The sequence below is a fragment of the Schistocerca gregaria genome, chromosome 1, assembly GCF_023897955.1.
Source record: "Schistocerca gregaria isolate iqSchGreg1 chromosome 1, iqSchGreg1.2, whole genome shotgun sequence".
In the NCBI taxonomy this organism is placed as follows: domain Eukaryota; kingdom Metazoa; phylum Arthropoda; class Insecta; order Orthoptera; family Acrididae; genus Schistocerca; species Schistocerca gregaria.
Window position 1 is genome coordinate 710,787,261 of NC_064920.1, and position 21,241 is coordinate 710,808,501.

General features: G+C 40.6%; 1 protein-coding gene across 3 annotated transcripts in view; it reads left to right on the forward strand.

Annotated features, from left to right (window-relative positions):
- Positions 1–21,241, forward strand: part of LOC126365821 (dosage compensation regulator) — a 187,832-nt gene that overhangs the window by 154,796 nt on the left and 11,795 nt on the right. For all 3 annotated transcript variants that reach the window (XM_050008431.1, XM_050008442.1, XM_050008452.1), the window contains 4 exons: positions 7,047–7,151; positions 8,285–8,400; positions 17,318–17,521; positions 18,815–18,915. In XM_050008431.1, the coding sequence (XP_049864388.1) occupies positions 7,047–7,151; positions 8,285–8,400; positions 17,318–17,521; positions 18,815–18,915 (526 nt within the window). The remainder of the gene's footprint in view (positions 1–7,046; positions 7,152–8,284; positions 8,401–17,317; positions 17,522–18,814; positions 18,916–21,241) is intronic.

Genomic DNA, 21,241 nt, shown 5'->3' on the forward strand with positions numbered 1-21,241 from the left:
AGCTGCCTGCAGGCTATCAAGCAATCCTACTCTCGTCACCCTTTGGACTCTGTTATCCATGACTTCTCTGCCCTTGGCCATGCTGCCTGCTCAGTTGTCTTTCCTGGGTCCCCAGTCATGGGGTCATCCGAGGAAATGAATAGGCTGACCATTTGGCTAGAGATGCAGATACTTATCTTCATTCCCTTCCATGAATCCAACTGCAGATATTCGGGCCTAAGTCAGATCTCTCTTTGGTGAAAAGTGACATGACATTCGGTGCACTACCGCTCTCAGTAATCAACGAGTCTACTGTGATTTGATTCTCTTCTTTCCACTCCTCTCGGAAGGAGTCCACTCTCTTATGCTTTCTGTGCATTGTTTATACCAGGTTCACTCTGTTTTTCCTGTTGCACACTGAACCACACCTACAATGTGGTTGTGGTGTCCGACTAACAGTATCCCATATATTGGTGGAATGTCCCCTTCTTTTGGCCCTTCTTACTAAGTGTAGTCTTCCAGATTCCTTAAATTTAATATTAGCAACGATTCACAGATGGTTGAACTGGTCCTCAGTTTCCTCCGTATAAGTGGTTTTCATTTCAGATATAAGATTTGCTTTACTCCTGAAGTGGGGTCAGTGTTGTGGTGGTCGGGACCTCTCGGTCTGGGACCCATCACAACTACCCCTTGCAAAGACTGCTCTTTTATCCCTCTCCGTTTTCCCAATTTGTAACTTTGAGCTACCCTTTAATACCTTCTACTGTGTGTATTTTAACTCACTCATTTTATAGTTTGGCTCATCTGATTGGATCTGTCCAGTTTTAGGAGATCCTCTTTCTTCTGTATGTAACTTTGGAATTGCGGGACTGATGACCTCAATGTTTGGTTCCCTAACCCCTCCTCAATTAATTACCAGTCAGTCAGTTCCCAATGGTGAGTACGTTTACTGTATGGAGGCCAGTTTACGCACTCGAGTAGTGGCACGACTCTGTCATCCTCACTGCATTTTTGGGCCTGTGCCAGACGGAAGACTTTACCGAAGCTGTGTTGTACGGAGAAGTGTAAAAATACAGCGTGTGTAAATAAAGTTTCAACACAGATTTTTTTTCCTGTGTAGCAGTGTATAGCAGTGTGCACACACATTGGTCTTATCGCGTGCACCAAGCGGTGGTGGGTGTTGGCTAAGCGAGCCAAGCATCGTCATTCACCAGCGAAATGCTGGAGTGAAAACATCATGAGTGGAGGGAGTGTCTGTTCCTAAATGTCATCGAGAAATTGGAGTGTCCAAAATGCAGTGCCTCTTGGAGCAGCGGTGTTAGATTAAATTTTGTGTAAACTGAACAAGGCCAATGCAGAAATATTCGAAATGATTCAGGAGGCCTATAAAGAATACGCCATGTAACGTGCCATAGTTTTCATGTGGTGTAAAAGGTTCAAAAATGGCCGCAAGGACTTAGAGGGTGATGAACACTCCGGAAAACCTTCAACGGGCAGAACTGATGAAAATCCGGGCAGAGTGCATCAAGTTTTAAACAGTGACTGACGTCTCAACATCAGAATGATTGCAGATGAGGTGAGTCTGCCCAGAGAAGAAAGATGACTGGGTGCTCCACCATGACAATGCAACCGTTCACACCTGCTTCACCATAACTGAAGTGTTGACCCGGTTCAATGCGACAATGCTGCTGCAGCCACCCTACAGCCCTGACCTCACACCCAGTGACTTCTTTTTGTTGCCCCGGATGAAGAGAGACCTGAAAGAGTAGCAGTTTGATAGCATCACAGTGACCCAAAATGCTGCAACGAGGGTTTTGAACAGCATTCTAGTTAAGGAGTTCCAGGGAGCTTACGAGCCATGGGAATCTTATTGGCAGCGGTGTGTGTAGATTCTCAAGGCACCTATTTTGAAGAATTTTAGTCTGATATATGAAAATATTCAATAAATTTTGTTTTCTGAGACCAGCCTTGAAACTTAATTTACTCAGTCTGTATTATGCATGAAACATGTCACGGAAAGAGTGGAAGCTTTGTGTGTAGGGCTTCCGTGTCAAAGAGAGAGGTGGGCAGAATTTACACTGTTCATTGCTGTGGTGTACAGTTGCTGTTGACCTGTGTCAGGACAGTTTTCAGGCTCTGAAAACAGTCGATGGATAGGAAAAAGCCACATTCCAGGAAGTACATGGGGCAGTAGGACTTTTTTAAGATGGCCACTCAGATGCTACGATGGAGATGCCATATAGTGTTGGTCATCAGCCAAGATGAGAGAGCACTTTGCTATCATGATGAGCATCTGCAGTCTCTCAGATCCCATTACACTTTGGAACAAATATAAAACCACATTATCTGAAGAGATCATACACCAGTACTAAGGGACAGCACAATCCAACGACGACATACACTGACCAACCAGAACATTACGACCACCTACCTCATAGCTGGTACGTCTGTCTATGGCATGGATAACAGGGGTGACGCATCGTGGCATGAAAGCAAAATGTCCTGAGTTTCATCTACAGTTGTTACCCTCTACAGCTTCCTCTAGTTCCGTGGAAGTTAACCTCTGATGTCTTAATAGATGTCCTATCATCTTGTCTCTTCTTCTTGTCATCGATTCTTTGAAAACCACCTCATTCCTTACCTTACCAGTCCATCTAATATTCCAACATTTGTCTGTAGCACCACATCTCAAATGCTTTGATTCTCTTCTGTTCCAGATTTCCTGTACTTAGACTCACTGCCATACAATGCTGTTCTCCAAACGTACATTCTTGGAAGTTTCTTCCTCAAATTGAGGCCTATGTTTGATACTAGTAGACTGGATCAGGAATGCCATTTTTGCCAGTGATAGTCTGCTTTTTATGCCTTCTTTACTCCATCCATCATATGTTGTTTTCTCCATCCATCATATGTTATTTTGCCTAGGTGGCAGAATTCCTTAACTTTGTCTACTTTGTGATCCCCAAATCTGATTACATTTGGGAGGACAACTGTTCAATCCCGTCTCCGGCCATCCTGATTTAGGTTTTCCGTGATTTCCCTAAATCGTTTCAGGCAAATGCCGGGATGGTTTCTTTGAAAGGGCACGGCCGATTTCCTTCCCAATTCTTCCCTAGCCTGAGCTTGCACTCCGTCTCTAAAGACCTCGTTGTTGACGGAACGTTAAACACTAACCACCACCACCACCAAATCTGATTAGTTTCTGACTGTTCTCTTTTTTGCTACATGTCATTAGCCTGCTTTCATCTTTCTTTGATTTATTCTCAATCCATATGCTGTACTCATAAGACTGTTCATTCTATACAACAGGTCATGTAATTCTACTTCACATTCACTAAGGATAGCAATGTCACCAGCGAATCATTGGTGTTCTTTCACCTTGCATTTTAATCTCTCTCTCCACTTTCACTTTTATTTCTATTGTTGCTTCTTTGATGTATAGATTGAACAGTAGGAGCAAAAGGTTACATCCATGTTTACACCCTTTTTAATCCAAGGTCTTCCAGTCTTATCGTTTCCATCTTTGTTCATGTGCATATTGTATATTACCGGCCTTTCCCTGTATCTTCCCCTATCTTTTTTGGAATTTTGAACATCTTGCACCATTTGCATTGTCGAACGCTTGTTCCATCTCGACAAATCCTCTGAACATGTCTTCAATTTTCTTTAGTCTTGCTTCTATCATCAACCACATCATCAGAACTGCCACTCTGGTGCTTTTACCTTCCCTCAAACCAAACTGATTGTCATTTAACATATACTCAATTTTCTTTGCCAGTCTTCTATATATTATTCTTGTCAGAAACTTGGATACGTGAGCTGTTAAACTGATTGTGCAATAATTCTAGCACGTGCTGGCTTTTGCAATCTTCAGAATTTTGTGGGTGATGTTTTTCCAAAATTCTGATGGTATATTGGCAGTCTCATACATTCTACACTCCAACTTGAATAGTTGTTTTGTTACCACTTCCCACAATGATTTTAGAAATTCTAATGGAATGTTACATATTCCTTATGCCTTACTTGATCGTAAGTTGTCAAAAGCTCTATTAAATTCTGTCTAATGCTGATCCCCTATCTCACCCTGTTGACTTCTGTTTCTACTCCATCACTTCATCTGACAGCCCTCACCTCATAGAGGCCTCTAATGTACCGTTTTCATCTATTAATGCAAAATGAGGCTTGGTGCACAAGATAAACAATAAAACTTAATATGCAACTTGCAAAAGGTGTTTTTCCTTTGAACTACTGTAATTTATTTCTTCTTCACATTTTGCATGCAGCTATTTCACATTAGCTTCTCTGCCCTTCCTATTTATTTCATTTGTAAGTTTCAAGTATTTCTGTATTCCTGAATTTCCCTGAACACTTTTACCTCCCTCTTTCATCAGTCAGTTGAAATATTTCTTCTTTTACTTATGGTCTCTTTGCAGTTACCTTCCTTGTACCTATGTTTTTCTTTCCAATATCTGTGACTGCCTTTTTAGAGATGTCTATTTGTCTCAAATTGATCCACCTACAGAAAATTTATTATCTCAGTATCTAAAATCTCCAAGCACTTCAAGTGTCCCTTTTCATCTCTTAGTACTTCCAAATCCCACTTCTTTACGCAGTGATTCTTCCTGACTAATCGCCGGCCGTGGTGGTAGAGCGCTTTTAGACGCTTCAGTCCGGAACCGCGCAACTGCTACGGTCGCAGGTTCGAATTTTGCCTCGAGCATGGATGTGTGTGACGTCCTTAGGTTAGTTAGGTTTAAGTAGTTCTAGGGGACTGATGACCTAAGATGTTCAATCCCATAGTGCTCAGAGCTATTTGAACCTGACTAATTTCTTAATCTTCAGCCAACTCTTCGTCATTACTAAACTGTGACCTGAGTCTATCTGCTCCTGGGTACACCTTACAATCCAATATCTGACTTCAGAAACTCTGCCTGACCATGGAGTAATCTAACTGGAATTTTCCCATATTTGCTATTACCAGCTGAAATTTATTGCAGAACTCACTTAGTCTTTCTCCTCTCATTCCTGCTACCAAACCTATATTCTCCCATAATCCTTTCTTCTACTATTTCCCGTGCTACTGCATTCCAAGACCTCATGACTATTAGATTTACAACTCCATCTATGTGCTGAATATCTGTTCGATATTTTCATATACTTTCTCTCTCTTTTCATCCTCTATTTGAGACATCTGCATGTATACCTGAACTATTGTCGTCACTCTTGGTTATGATAACAACCTATCACCGAACTGTTCACATTAATTCACACTCTGCCCTGCCTTCGTGTTCATAACAAATCCTCCTCATGTTGTACCTTTTCTGCTGCTATTCATATTACCTTATACTTGCCTGACCAGATATCCCTGTCTTCTTTCCATTTCGATTTGCTGACCACCTCTATATCTAGACTGAGCCCTAGCCTATCCGTTTTCAGATTTTGTAGTTTTCCTACCATGTTCAGACTTACGACATTCCATGCCCAGATTTGTAGAAAGTTACCCTTTTGTTGGTTATTTAGTCTTTTTCTCATGGTCAAATCACCCTTGGCAGTCACTTCCCGGAGATCCAAATGGGGGACTAGTCTGGAATCCTTTGCCAGTGGAGAGGTCATCATGACACTTCTTCAGTTATAGGCCACATGCACTGTAGATAGACATTATGTGTCTTTAATGAAGTAGTTTCTATTGCCTTCTGCATTCTCACCCCATTGATCATTGTGGACTCTTCCACCTTTTTGGGGTAGTTGTCCATTCCAAGGACAAGTGTGTGCTGTGAACCTCTGTCCACTGCTCTACCCTCTTTGACAAGGCTGTTGGTAGAACAGGGGTGAATTCTTGTCAAAAGTCTTAAATCACCATTACTGGTGATTTTTATTCAAAAATTAAGCAGTGGCAGGTTAAACCCATGACCCAGGAGGCAGGAGGTTTTGGTTACCAGTCAAAGATGCTACCCCTAGACCATGGATGCCTGTCACACTGATGCATAACCTGGGTGCACCAAGGCTGTGCAGTGGCTCCTGGTTACACATGACAGAGCTAAGAAAGCATATTGTGCAAGCCACCATAACCATCAGTGGACCCAAAGGAGAGATGATGCTTATGATACCATGAATTATCATCATTCCAAAAACCCTGATTTTTCATTTCAGATGCTTGGCATTCCCTTTGAAAGTGGCCTTTTCAAGCACTGCAAATAAAGAATCAAGGACATGTTAAAAGTGGCAGATATTCAAAAGCCCACACCATGTTTTTTGCACAGGCAGCTCTACATTGGCTGCTTGCATGTATAGAGATTCAGAAATCTCTATATATACACAAAGAACAGGTAGTCTCAGAACTTTGTTTACAGAGTCTTATTACAGTAGATATCTGGCTTTCCATACACCAGAAACTGGGAAAATTATGATCTTTTCTGTGCTATGTCTGTTAAAAACAGCCATGAAATTATTTACTCCCTTTCCTTAAGTAAAAGACAGTCGTGCAGTTTGGTGTACCATAAGTGGGCCTGCCTCAGTACCTCAGAGAGATGACTTTTGAGATGGTGCGTACACATGGATAGTGAGTTTCAGCATTAATGGTGCGGGTGCAACTAGTTCCCATAAATTTCCGTTTTTGGTCTTTGAGTAAGTAAATAGGACACTCTTCCCACTCATCGGCTGTTAAAAATATATTATTTGTGATCTTATTTTCATGTCTGGACATGCACTAATTGCTTTCTTACCAAGTTTCAAGGATTCTATATTGTTGACCAGGTTATTGTTTTATTATTTTCCATAGCAACAAAACATTATGGAAATTAAGTTATGGATGTAGCAGATTGTTGACGCACAGACAAGAGATAGAATATTGAAATGAGTCTTTCACTCCTTTTGTAAGAAAAAATGCTGGTATGAGGTTATTATTTTGTGTATAGTGTTTCAGGACTCCCAGCCAGTGTGGACTTGCATATACTTTTCAGTGTTAGTGTAGTGCTAAATTCTCACTAGTCATGTCATTAAGATTCTGTAATGCACTGTTTTATATTTCACATGATCATTAAATTACATTGTTCTCATTTATTTTGCAGGTACTGACAACTGAATCCAAAGCTGCTCTTATCCATAAGACGTCTGTAAACTGCAGCAACTTTGAACAGAAATTTCCTTTCCCTTTCTTTGTATTTGGAGAAAAGGTGAGTGAGTACACTGGCATTGAATGATTTGTTTCTAAATATCATTGTACCTTACCATAGATGATCTGAGTTATTCTTGCATGTAATCATTACAGCATATCAATCATTACATCAGCAAATCATCATGAGTGGTCCAATTTACTTTTGCTTCCATGAGAGTGCTGATTAACTGACCAATTGGTACAGCCAAGTATTATTTAATTCCTATATGTTAAATATATATAAGAAATTGGTATTTTAATAGAGTATGGCCAAATAGTGAAAAATAAAGGATCTACAATGCCAGCAATTGTATAGCAACAATAGGGAATGGATAGCATTTTTGTTTTCTTTGTGCCTCTATGTGGTGAATAGCAATCTTCCCATACTGTTACCCCATCCTGGATTTTACCTTGGGATGGTTTTCATAAACACATTCTCAATCTTTACACAATACAAACAGGCAGTTAACCAATAATTCTACTTGCAGTGTTATGAAAAGAATAGATTGCTACTCAACATGTAGAGGAGACGTTGAGTAGCAAACAAGGACAACAAAAAGACTGGTACATGTTTAAGCTTTTGGCAAAAAGGCCTTCTTTTAAAACTGAAAATACGCAAGCGCAACTCTCACATGTGGCCACTGTCTCAGGTCGCTGAGGCCTTGGCAGCTAGAGACAGTTCGTGTGTGTGTGTGTGTGTGTGTGTGTGTGTGTGTGTGTGTGTGTGTGTGTGTGTGTTTCTACTTTAGGAGGAGGCCATTTGGATGAAAACTTAAGTGTATAGCAGTCTTTCTGTGTGTGTGTGTGTGTGTGTCTGCGATTCAACATATCCTTTATAAGTTGAGTTTTCATAATGTTGTCACTATTCCATCCTGAATTTTCCATTGTTTAAATTTACTTGAATTTTTACTTCATGTTACAATTAAACCTTTAGACTTAATAAATAGTGCTAATGAAATCATGCCTCATTATTTGCGGAAACTTTGTTTAAATATAAATTTTGATGCACTTTTCATCAAATGGAACTGGTACTTCCTGCTTTAAGTTGCCAAATCTGATCTTTTCTCTTAATAATTTCAGTATTGCTGGAAGAACTTGTAGCACAAATAGAAGATAAAATTTAATAACATTGTACTTATTTTTAATTGGCAGATTCGAACAAGGGCTGTTTCATGTAAACAGACGACCATGGTGACACCTATTCATTTGCTGTTATTTGGCTCCAGAAAGGTTGAATTCGTCGAGAACATCATACGCTTAGACAACTGGTAAGTTTTGTGTCCATCATTGTGAAACTTCCTGACAGATTTCAACTGTGATCTGGACAGCTACTTGACTGTGGATTCGATCCTATCACAGGTAATTCTGTGCCTGTGTCATATAGATATGATTGACAACACACCTTGATACCTCTATTCTGTTAGAACATCTCTTCTATTTTTTGAACTTTATAGATGCTCTCAAGCTTATCTGTGAAGTTTGGTGATGATGAGCTTGGCATATAATTTTAATCAGTAGCACACATCCAGCTGCATAGTAAAAGATACAACAGTTTGCAGTGCAGATGTTAATCATGTTTATTAAACTTTGACATCAAAATTTATTTCTATTAAGTATGTAATGTTAACATTTTTTTTTTCTTGAAGGTAAAATAAATATTGTTTGGAACTGTTTTCTTGTAGCATTAATAAAATAGAAAGAAACTTCCACATGGGAAAAATATATTAAAAACAAAGATTCCAAGAGAGAGACTCTCCCATCTACTCAATCTCCCACTTCCAGCTCCACTCCCCCCAACACCTCAAAATTCTAGTCAACACAATCTGGAACCACAACACCCCAATTCAGTAGTTAACCTTTCCTCCAAACCCCTCTCCCAATCCGAAACCTCTGTCCTATCCAAAGGCCTCACCTTCAGCCCCACTCCGAGGTTCAACCAAACTGCCCTTGTCAAGGATTTACTGTCCTACACTCGTAGTCTGTGCTGGAAATATCACTTTGCCACGAAGAAAAACAATCCTGATCCCACTCCTAATGATCCAACTCCCCAAGACACTATCCAAATTGAACCCTGCCTGCAACAGTTCCGTCCTCCATCACAGCGGGACCCACCTCCTCTTCCTCAAAATCACCCTCTCCAAACCTTCCAGGAATTTCTCACTTCCAGCCTTGCCTCTCAATCTTTCTTGAAAAACCTTAATCCTACTCCCAACATCACCACAGCCGTGATCTGAAAGCTGACCGATCCATCATCATTCTTCCGGCTGACAAGGGTTCCACGACCGTGGTACTTGATCGTCGGGAGTATGTGGCTGAGGGACTGCGTCAGCTTTCAGATAACTCTATATACAAAGTTTGCCGAGGTAATCCCATTCCTGATGTACAGGCGGAGCTTCAAGGAATCCTCAGAACCTTAGGCCCCCTACAAAACCTTTCACCTGACTCCATCAAACTCCTCACCCCACCGACACCTCGCACTCCTACCTTCTACCTACTTTCTAAAATTCACAAACCCAAACATCCTGGCCGCCCCATTGTAGCTGGTTACCAAGCCCCCACAGAATGTATCTCTGCCTACGTAGATCAACACCTTCAACCCATTACATGCAGTCTCCCATCCTTCATCAAAGACACCAACCACTTTCTCGAACGCCTGGAATCCGTACCCAGTCTGTTACCCCCGGAAACCATCCTTGTAACCATTGATGCCACTGACCTATACACAAATATCCCGCACGTCCAGGGCCTCGCTGCAATGGAGCACTTCCTTTCACGCCGATCACCTGCCACCCTACCTAAAACCTCTTTCCTCGTCACCTTAGCCAGCTTCATCCTGACCCACAACTTCTTCACTTTTGAAGGCCAGACATACCAACAATTAAAGGGAACAGCCATGGGTACCAGGATGGCCCCCTCGTATGCCAACCTATTTATGGGTCGCTTAGAGGAAGCCTTCTTGGTTACCCAAGCCTGCCAACCCAAAGTTTGGTACAGATTTATTGATGACATCTTCATGATCTGGACTCAGTGAAGAACAACTCCAGAATTTCCTCTCCAACCTCAACTCCTTTGGTTCCATCAGATTCACCTGGTCTTGCTCCAAATCCCATGCCACTTTCCTAGACGTTGACCTCCATCTGTCCAATGGCCAGCTGCACACATCCGTCCACATCAAACCCACCAACAAGCAACAGTACCTCCATTATGACAGCTGCCACCCATTCCATATCAAACGGTCCCTTCCCTACAGTCTAGGCCTTCGTGGCAAACGAATCTGCTCCAGTCCTGAATCCCTCGACCATTACACCAACAACCTGAAAACAGCTTTCGCATCCTGCAACTACCCTCCCAACCTGGTACAGAAGCAGATAACCAGAGCCACTTCCTCATCCCCTCAAACCCAGAACCTCTCACAGAAGAACCCCAAAAGTGCCCCACTTGTAACAGAATACTTCCCGGGACTGGATCAGACCTTGAATGTGGCTCTCCAGCAGGGATACGACTTCCTAAAATCCTGCCCCGAAATGAGATCCATCCTTCATGAAATCCTCCCCACTCCACCAAGAGTGTCTTCCCGCCGTCCACCTAACCTTCGTAACCTCTTGGTTCATCCCTATGAAATCCCCAAACCACCTCCCCTACCCTCTGGCTCCTACCCTTGCAACCGCCCCCGGTGTAAAACCTGTCCTATGCACCCTCCCACCACCACCTACTCCAGTCCTGTAACCCGGAAGGTGTACACGATCAAAGGGAGAGCCACATGTGAAAGCACCCACGTGATTTACCAACTGACCTGCCTGCACTGTGATGCTTTCTATGTGGGAATGACCAGCAACAAACTGTCCATTCGCATGAATGGACACAGGCAGACAGTGTTTGTTGGTAATGAGGATCACCCTGTGGCTAAACATGCCTTGATGCACGGCCAGCACATCTTGGCACAGTGTTACACCGTCCGAGTTATCTGGATACTTCCCACCAACACCAACCTATGCGAACTCCAGAGATGGGAACTCGCCCTTCAGTATATCCTCTCTTCTCGATATCCGCCAGGCCTCAACCTCCGCTAATTTCAAGTTGCCGCCGCTCGTACCTCACCTGTCTTTCAACAACTTCTTTGCCTCTGTACTTCCGCCTCGACTGACATCTCTGCCCTTACTCTTTGCCTTTAAATATGTCTGCTTGTGTCTGTGTATGTGCAGATGGATATATATATGTGTGTGTGTGTGTGTGTGTGTGTGTGTGTGTGTGTGTGTGTGTGTGTGTGTGTGTGTGTGTGTGCGCGCGCGCGCGAGTGTACACCTGTCCTTTTTTTCCCCTAAGGGAAGTCTTTCCGCTCCCGGGATTGGAATGACTCCTTACCCTCTCCCTTAAAACCCACATCCTTTCATTTTTCCCTCTCCTTCCCTCTTTCCTGACGAAGCAACTGCCAGTTGCGAAAGCTCGTAATTCTGTGTGTGTGTGTGTTTTGTTCATGTGCCTGTCTGCCGGCGCTTTCCCGCTTGGTAAGTCTTGGAATATATACGATTCCGTGTCTTTGTCTAACAAGGCTTGGCTTTATTGATGACTGCACAGAACTATACTGGATACACCGGCAGATGATAATGATTGACTAATGTAAGCTCATCATTAGGTTGAGGGATGACTACATGTCAATTTCCGTAAATTTGATGCTGAAGTTGAAATTATAAACAGTTTATGTCACCAAAAGTGAATGCCAACTTCCTGACTTAGGAATGATGACAATGAAATAGTTCAGTCTCTCATATAAGTAACTTAGAAATATGACTGCTTTGTCACATAGCAGATCATAAAACCCTGTAAATCAAGTCTTGTATCATAGTTCAGAAAGTCCCCTCTAAAGTTTTGTAACAATTCCAATGGCCAATGCATTAAAAATGAATCAAGTTTGTAACACTAATTAATTAATAATAAAATTAAAATATCCTCACACAAAATTACTCACAAAAATAATCAGTCCAGTGGCGAGCTGCCCAAAACTTATAATTCCAACTTTGCTCCAAAGAATCATAAGTTCATGTTGTCTGATGCAAACTTTTCTTAGTCTGTAATAAACAAACCACTCTTTCTCCGAGTATTCTCAATGCGCTGCATAATTAAATGAATCGCTGTACTGCCAAAGCGCCATTCATACCTACAGATTTCACACCATTAAATGACTACTATTGTTCTGCAGGACCAAACTGTTTGGTCATTGGTCCCTTTGACGGTGAAGTGCTCAAAATTTGTTGATGGTGTGAAGGAAAAGGAATAACTATTTTTCATTCTAGGAAACTGCCTGTGGTGGCTATATGTTTGAAGCAGGTCCACTGAGCAAAGGGATAAGTAGGATGCCATAAAACTGTGAAAACTGAACTATCATAAGTGTTATCCTCCACCTGTTACTATTTACAATGACAAACCTCATCAGTTCACTCAGGTTGTAACTGGCCAGTCAAAATTTTAGCCCAATCAGAAGCCATTACCTGAGAAGTCAAGTGCCACAAGTCCTACTTCTTCAGATTTGATGTAAAAAATATATTTTTAATAGTCAGATATTACTTCATTTGTTAAAAGTAAAACTGGTCCTGCTCCAGCCATGGCCAATTTAGACATGTACTCTCTTAACACTCTGTAAATCATACATGAGCTAGTGCAGGACTGATGCCCATTTTCCATAAATTAAGCAGTGTCTTTATATATAAAATACGCTTTTAAGTCAAAATTGTAGAAATTGAACTTTGCCTCTTTATTTTACATCTGAGGTACAGAATTATTTCTTGTAGCTCAGTACATTTTTGTAAAACAAGTAATACATGTTGTACTCCTTTCGGCAAGTATTAGTATGTTAAATAAGAAGCTCGAAAAAAAAACATCAAATGTATGTAATGTCATTCTGCGTTGTTTCTTCCTTTGTTCCTAATAAGTGTGACATCCTTATGTCTTGTAACATTAGAGCTTGATTTGTACAAAATGGTTCCAGCACTATTTAACTAGAGTTAGACATACAGTATTATAGTTTCATATAGGAATTGTGGAAGTCTGTGTTGTGCTGCTGTGATTTTACTTGCAAGCATATTAATTCTAGACTAATTAATTAGTTTTACTGACAACAATAGTAGCTTTATGTGAGAGCACTCCTAATACCTTATTTGTCATACCTCATGACTAAGGACCAGAAAAATTCACATTTTGCAATAAATGCAAAAGGGATGCGAATTCTGCCTCAAAATATGAAAATATGAAATACGTGATACACAGCAAATTGAATCCAGATGAACAATTTTTTCAGAGATAAAAATAGCGTTATTTTCTGCTTAGAAATATTGAAAGTGTAACCAATTGTTTATTACTGGTACTGGTTCGCCCAGTTTGGAAAAATAAAGTGCATAATAACCTGTTTGCAAAATGAAAAGTGTATGAACACAGTGACACATCTGTGCATTCGAAGCTCTGATAGTGCCACACCAATTGTGGGTGGTTGAATGATCTATTTAAGATTCTCACAATGCGATAGAAGTAGTACTCATCTGTGGGACCGTGCATTTTATAACAAAGAAACACGTACATCTGTTATCTACAATTAAAAAGTTGGTATAATTTGGATACGTCTAACATGGGGAATGTTTTGAACTAGGGTTGTCTAGAGTGCCACTAGATTCCTGAATGCTTTGTGTTGCATGTTTCACATTGTTCTCTTTTCTTATTTTGAAATGACTGACGAGACATCCTGAGCCTTCATGAATTTTGGTTATGACCATAAAACAACGGAAAATAGTGATTCATATGAAAGTGTGTCAGTTCTGATTTCTTAGGACACAGTTGAAGGTAGGTGCTCTGCGAAAGGGAAGCATGACTTGTTTCACCACACTGCTCCTCACTCCTCTGATGGGCAAACGCCTACTTGCAACTGTCTGCTACTATATAGCACTCTGTGCTGTAACGATTTGAAACACAAAGTTCTTTCCCTAAAATTGCAAGAATCACTGTAGACATAGTGGATATGTTGAGTCGCAGATAGACACAACAAAAGGACTCATAAAAAATTAAATTTTAATCCAAAAGGCCTCCTCCTGAAATAGCGGGTGCGTGCCCCCCCCCCCCCCCCCCCCCCCCCACACACACACACACACACACACACACACACACACACACACACACACACACACACACCACAACACACCTGTTTCAGTGGCCAGAGTGTGTGGCAGAGTGTGTGGTCGTATGTGCACCCACGTGTGTGTGTGTGTGTGTGTGTGTGTGTGTGTGTGTAGTCTATCTGTCCCTTCTCATAAGATTGTCATTATTCCATCCTGGATTTTCCATTGTTTAATAGTCACTTTAGGTTCTACTTCTACACCAAGTGCCTTTCCAGTTGTGCCTGTAGGCTGTCGAGCATAGATCGCACAACAACAAATGCCCAAAAAAGGTTAAAATTGATATTTTGCTGATTCTGTGATCATTGGATTGGGTAGGAAAAGACAAATGATGACCAGAAACATCTTAAATCAGGCATATATTTGGTTCAGCAATGGGAAAATTCAGAACAATGATTTGTTGAAAGCGTAAATGCAGCTGCACAAAAATGCAAAGATCATTTCGGGCTAAAAGAAGCTGTTGAAGTATCAGTCAAAAGCTCCCACTCAGCACTTTTCTTTAACAGCCAATTTCAAGGAGCTAAGGCGTCTTTCGTCACTCGCATAGTGTGACAATCTTTGAAATTTGCGCTTCTAATCATTAACGATAAAAATAGTGTGTGTTTCAACAAAAATTTATGCAAATTTCGCAAAAAATACTCACACATTTTACCAAAAATAATGCTGAATTTTCTGGTCCCTGCTCATGACATTACTGAGAAATATCAGTGCCACTGTTTTGTTAATTTCTCTATCACTGATGATATTCATAGTTATTGTAGCACAAAATAGACCACTGTTTTGTTAATTTCTCTATCACTGATGATATTCATAGTTATTGTAGCACAAAATAGACCAATGCATGAAAAATCTTTAAAATTATATATTTGAGTTTTCAATAGCTTATATGGATCTGTACATGTCTTCGTCATGAATAGTTATTTAAGATCAATTAGCCATCTTTCCCACCAAGCAGTCATCTCTTCAGTCATCATTATTGATACAAAATCTATTCACCATATGATGGTGCGCTCTTCACGTCTTGTGTTGCATTCTTTACAACTACCCACACAGCCCACTTGAGGTGACACTCATACCTATCGTGCACTGACATGCTGTGTCGCAGAGGCACATACCACCTTTATCTGCCTAAAACCCTCCATAATTTCAGACACCCGGTAACAGTATTCTGGCCATGTATAATCTAATGGAATAGAAAGACAGACCCAAGAAAGCTGTCATAGGATTGAAACAACACTCTGATAGGTTTTTAAGAAAACTTTTGTGAAGGAAATAAGAGAAACTTTACCAGATTTTTACCATTGAGAGTAGCTGCATGTAGTTAAATCAGTGACCATTGTGATACAGATTTTGAAGGCCATGTACAAATTTCATCCATACTTTGTTGAAATTATGCAAATGCTTGCTCTGAAGTACTTAGGCGTGTGGAAGTCTAATCCGGAGACTATATGGTATTCTGGTAAAATAATAAGGATGATCAAAGGTTGTTGCTGGTACAGTTGAGAAGTGGAATGTAGAAACACAATGATGTTAAAAGAAATACCTTTCCATGAAGAAATCAATAGTTACTTCCATATCTTGATAAATCAAAAAGTTAAGAATATTAATCATATGGCAAAATACACACCTCATTGTGTGCTATCATTTGCAAAAAGCCTTATTTTGTTATCTTTGGCCAGAACACTATGTGCACTGCATGCAACCCTCCCATATATATAAAAGTAAATTTTGAGATCGGTGTTAGATATTGCTCTGCTCTCAGCTTTCAATACACTCTTTATATGTTGTCAACATTTCATACACAACAGTGGATGACCTAAAATGAACCACATGTACAGTCTATGCATGTTTTCGTCACTGCAAAATTCTTTAAGTTTTGTGCACTGCTTCACTTAATTTGATGCAGCACAAAAACATAATGGAAAATGAAAAAAAAAAAAAAAAAAAAATCCTGTGACTCATCGAGCAAAGATATCAAGCTGTAAGATGTGGAAGAACCAATTTTTTCACCAAATAATTTCTTTAAAATCAGATGATAAGTATTTCATAGCAGCCAATATGTCTGCTCCGGCGCTTCACTGACAGTTTGAATGACACGGTTGTGCTGCGCACGCAGAACAGCATTATCATTTCACACCACTTATCATTAGATCATTTGGCAATCTGACCTCCTGTGACCAAAGGTTCAGTTGGTTATTGTATACGAAACAAATACATGAAATTATCAAAGACGTCTCACAAACAGAATCAACAAACTTGGAGCAAAAAAAGTTATTACTACCTTTTCCAACTACTATCAGCATATGAGAGCTATAACACAGATGATTCAGCCTTCCCTTGAGTTGTTATGGTTATGAATATATGGAAGACAGCAGTTATAATGGAAGAGTAACTATTAAAGAACCCTTTAATTTACTGAGGTGATTCCAGAGTGGCAACTTGCTATTGTCATAGGCTTCTAAAATTGTACTAAAGACTCCTGGAAAGATGTAAATCGTGATCGTGAAACAATATTTACATGACTGTGCACTTGTCTACGCAGTAATTCATTTTTAGAACAGATTTAAAGTGAAACAAAAACTTGTCAGCGTAACTATTTTCTGTGGGGGTGGTGGGACTGAGAGCAGCAGATGAAGTCGTCACACGCAGCGCTCCAAGAATGTTAAGGATGGGTAAGGCTACACAGTGAAGCTAAACAAATACACAGATAGCAGCCGCTTGTCGCAGGTAGAAGTATAAGGTGGTAGTAAAGCTGTGCTCACTATGGAATGCGGTAGCAGCCAGAGGGTTAAAATTGTGCTTTTCCAGGATTGATGTTACAATGCTGTATTCATTCCATAGTACACTCAAGTGAGTCCACATTTTGCCGTTTGTTACTGTCTATTGTTCAAAGAGAACATAATGCCAGTTTGGGAAATTCTTGAGTTACAGTTGAATTGCTAAGATACTATTACTGTAATGTAGCAGGTCTGTGATTGATTGCTCTTTATATATTGAGTATAGTTTTTCCTTTTTGTCTCTGTTCTAGGATTAATTTGAAGATAAAACCAGAGATAGCTGCTGCAATTGTTGCACTGCGGCCGGCATTGGAAGCCCTAGTGGTAAGAGCTGCTAAAGATCCAGAAACAATCACAGAATTGTCACCACTTGATGAGAAGGTGATGAATGTACTTAAGCAGCTGTGTAGGATGAATGCTGGTCGTCACAACATGGATCAAGTGTCAACTGGCGGGTATGTTTATCCTATTTTTTCTTGCTTCAGACACAGACGTGTCAGCTTGTATTCATGGATAATTAAAGGAAAAAATTCGAGTTCGTCTTCATGCAATATTTTGCAGTGAACAGAGTAAAAGATGTGATTTCACTTTTCTGATTCTGTAATACAGTTTTAAGATTCTGATGTTCACTGTCTCCCACACCTTATTTTAAAATCCTGTATTGTAAAGCAAAACTTGTATTGCCCACTAGATCTTCAGCTTATCCATGAAACAACCATGCCTGTTTGGAAGATCATTGTAATAGTTGTCAAAAATATGTAATTTCCCATTGCATTATACAGTTTGTTGGATGCATACTGTTGACACTGGCAATGCCCAAAATCAGTCATGGTATCATGGTAATAGTTTTTCCCTTTAAAACTTGCTGTGCACATCCTTTCCCCCTTCCAACTATTGTTCTTTGATACCTAGTATGAGGGCAACCATTCCGGATGTGATGTGATGCGATGTGATGTGTCCAGTTCTGTGTTGTAACAGTCAAAATTGAGGATCAGCGCTTTTGATGGTTAACCATACTAGTTGATTCATTGTTAGTCAGCTGTAAATTCCATTACATTTGCTCTCTTCCCGAAAGTTTGTAGTAAACTAAAACATTTCGAAATCCACTGTGTATAATGCCCATCTTGTGCAATACTTAATTGAGGGTTTCTAATAAACTGGGCAATAATCACAATATCGCATTTTAATTCACAATGTACTGCTATTTTACATGGATGTCTGGGCACTCTGGAAGCTGAATGTTTACATCACAGGTAACACTTAACACTGTATCCAATTGCATTTCACATCATTTGTAGCAGTTCGTTAGTTCTCTCTGCCTAAATTACGGTACTGTACTTGCCATCTAGATGTTTGTGGTGTTTAGTGTGTTGCAAAAAATTTTAAGCTCAACCAAATCAGTTAAATATGATGGCCGAAGGCAAATTTAACAAAAGGATTAAGAGAAACTGAACACTATTTCAGAAAAGGCTCCTCAATATCATTTGCCATATGTGATATGGAGCATAGACCCTACAGTATTAATGAAATTGTTCCTATATCTATCACTGTGTTGGACAGAATCTTGTAAAAGTAATATATTGTAGCAAACCAATATCCAAGACTGTGAAAAGTACTTACCAACAATGTCTTCATTGGCTCATATTGTAAACTAGAATTCTGGGTTCATGTGGAATGTACTCTTAACAAGACACAAGCCTAATGTTATGCAGAGGAAAAGCCTTAGTAATTATTTTTCTTTTTTCCAGGATGCCTTCCAGAAGACCACCTCGTGGTCACACATTTGGTTTTGATGGGCCACCACCAAAAATGATGCGTGGTAATTTCAACAATGGTGGCATGTCTAGAGGTAGGTTTCAAAATGTAGCTTGTTTACATGCTTTAATACAACATCCATCTGAATCCATAAGAATATATTAAATACGTACACTTCTTCTGTTGTGAAATCCCAAATTCCTTTATCTCATCTCTCACACTGAAACTCTTGAGAAACTAAAGCAGCATGCACATCACCATCTAAAAAGTGTCTCCAAACTGTTCACCACCTATTCCAACCTATTCCCACCTTGGTCTACCACTGTCCACCTTTACAATAGCCTTATTACATGTATCACACTCTCAGAAACACTCTCCCACCACCATAGAGAATCCGGTACCTAAACAGACCCAAAACACAGTTATGACCAAAAGACTTACTCCTACAGAAGTATCAGTCCATTCTAAAGGCCTTATCTTTTATCCCATTCCCATATTCAATCATACTGGACTTGTTAAAGACATTCTCTCCTCATTCCAGTCTCTACAGTGGAAACACTTTCCCACTGCAAACTGTACTAAGCAATGCAATCCAAAGCCAATGTTAAAGTCCAAAGTTTCTTAACCCCAAACCTTGACTCACCATCATTACCTAAATCCCTCAACATGGAAGCTAATCTTACACCTACAGAAAGAACCTAAAGCCACCAACTATAAATTGATGCCGACCTTATATCCCCTTGTTGACAAAAGCTTCAACCAATGTGGTTTGGAACCACAGGGATTACCTTGTAGAAGGATTCCTTCAGCTGTTAGATATATCCTCCTACAAAGCCTGCGACAATGACCCCATTCCAGAAATCCAACAGGATCTCCAGACTCGTCTCTGTTCCTTAGACCCTTCCCAGGACCTCTCCCCCGAGTCAGTCTTACTCCTCACTCCTACCATTACCCGCACTCCAACGTTCTTAATGCTCCCTAAAGTAGTTATACCCAACCACCAAGGATGTTACATTGTAACCAGTTGGTGTACCCCCCACTGAGAAGATCTGTGCTCTCGTGGACAAACACTTTCAGTGTATTGCCCATAACCTAGCCTCCTATATAAAATACACCAACGATTTCCTCCACTTGGTCTCCACAGTCTGTTTCCCTTTAGTGCATAGCATCGTACTCACCACAATTTATTCCATGTCCCTCTGCACAAACTTCCCCGTGTCCATGGTCTCACCTTTCTTACTGCCTAGCTGACTCCAGACCTACTACATCCTCTCCCACAATTAATTCACTTGTGAAGGCGTTGCTTCCACACAAATCTATGCTACAACAATGGGCACCCACATGGCACCATCTTACGGCAACATATTCATGGACCACCTAGAGCACTCCCTCGTAGCCACTCAGAATCCCAAACCCCTCTCCTGGTGATTCAAATAATTTGACATCTTTATGATCTGGGCTGAGGGAAAGGACACCTTATCCACATTCCTTCGGAATCTCAATGCCTTCTGTGCCATTCACTTCACTTGGTCCTCCTCAACACAATAAGGCACCAACTTCAATGTAGACTTCTATTTCAGAGATAGCTACATCAGTACCAATATTTGTCTCAACCCTATCAACCACAAGGAAAACCTCCACTTTGACAGCTGCCATTTATTTCATACCAAGAAGTCACTTCATACATCCCAGCCACCTGTGGCCATTGCATTTGTAGTGACAAACAGTCCCTCTCCAAATATATCAAAGGTCTCACCGAGGCCCTCACAGACCGAAACTGGCCTCCTAACCATGTACAGAAACTGATATCCTGTGCATTCTCTCTTCAGTCACCTACTATGTCCCCCATTCCCACCACCCAATATCCTTGCCACCCCTTCCACTCTGTTGTAGTCTGCATCCCACTGATTCTGTATAATATCCTTGTCCACCCTTACTCCACTACTGCTCGTAACCCCTTGCTTTATAGCTCACATTCTTGCTATAGACCTAGATGAAAACCTGACCCATACATCCTCCCTGTCCCTGAGTGGCCCCACAAGCAGCACTACACACACAAGCAATTAAAACAAAGGTGTTTCTCATTGCGGCAGGATCTTCTGACTAAATTTCAATTACCGTCTTTCTCCTCCAAATGTGAAATTTTTTTGTTGATGCTGACCTACATAGGAAGAAGCGATCACCAAAATAAAATAAGGGAAATCAGAGCGCACATGGAAAGATATAGATGTGCGTTTTATCTGTGTGCTGTTCGGGAATGAAATAATAGAGAATTATTGTGAATGTGGTTCAATGAACCCTCTGGCAGGTGCTTGTGTGTAGTTTATAGAGTGTCAATGTAGAGGAGTATTGGTTTAGCTGATAATTCACATTATTTTTTAGGAGATGATGTACAGGTAGTCGGAAAATATCACATTTCA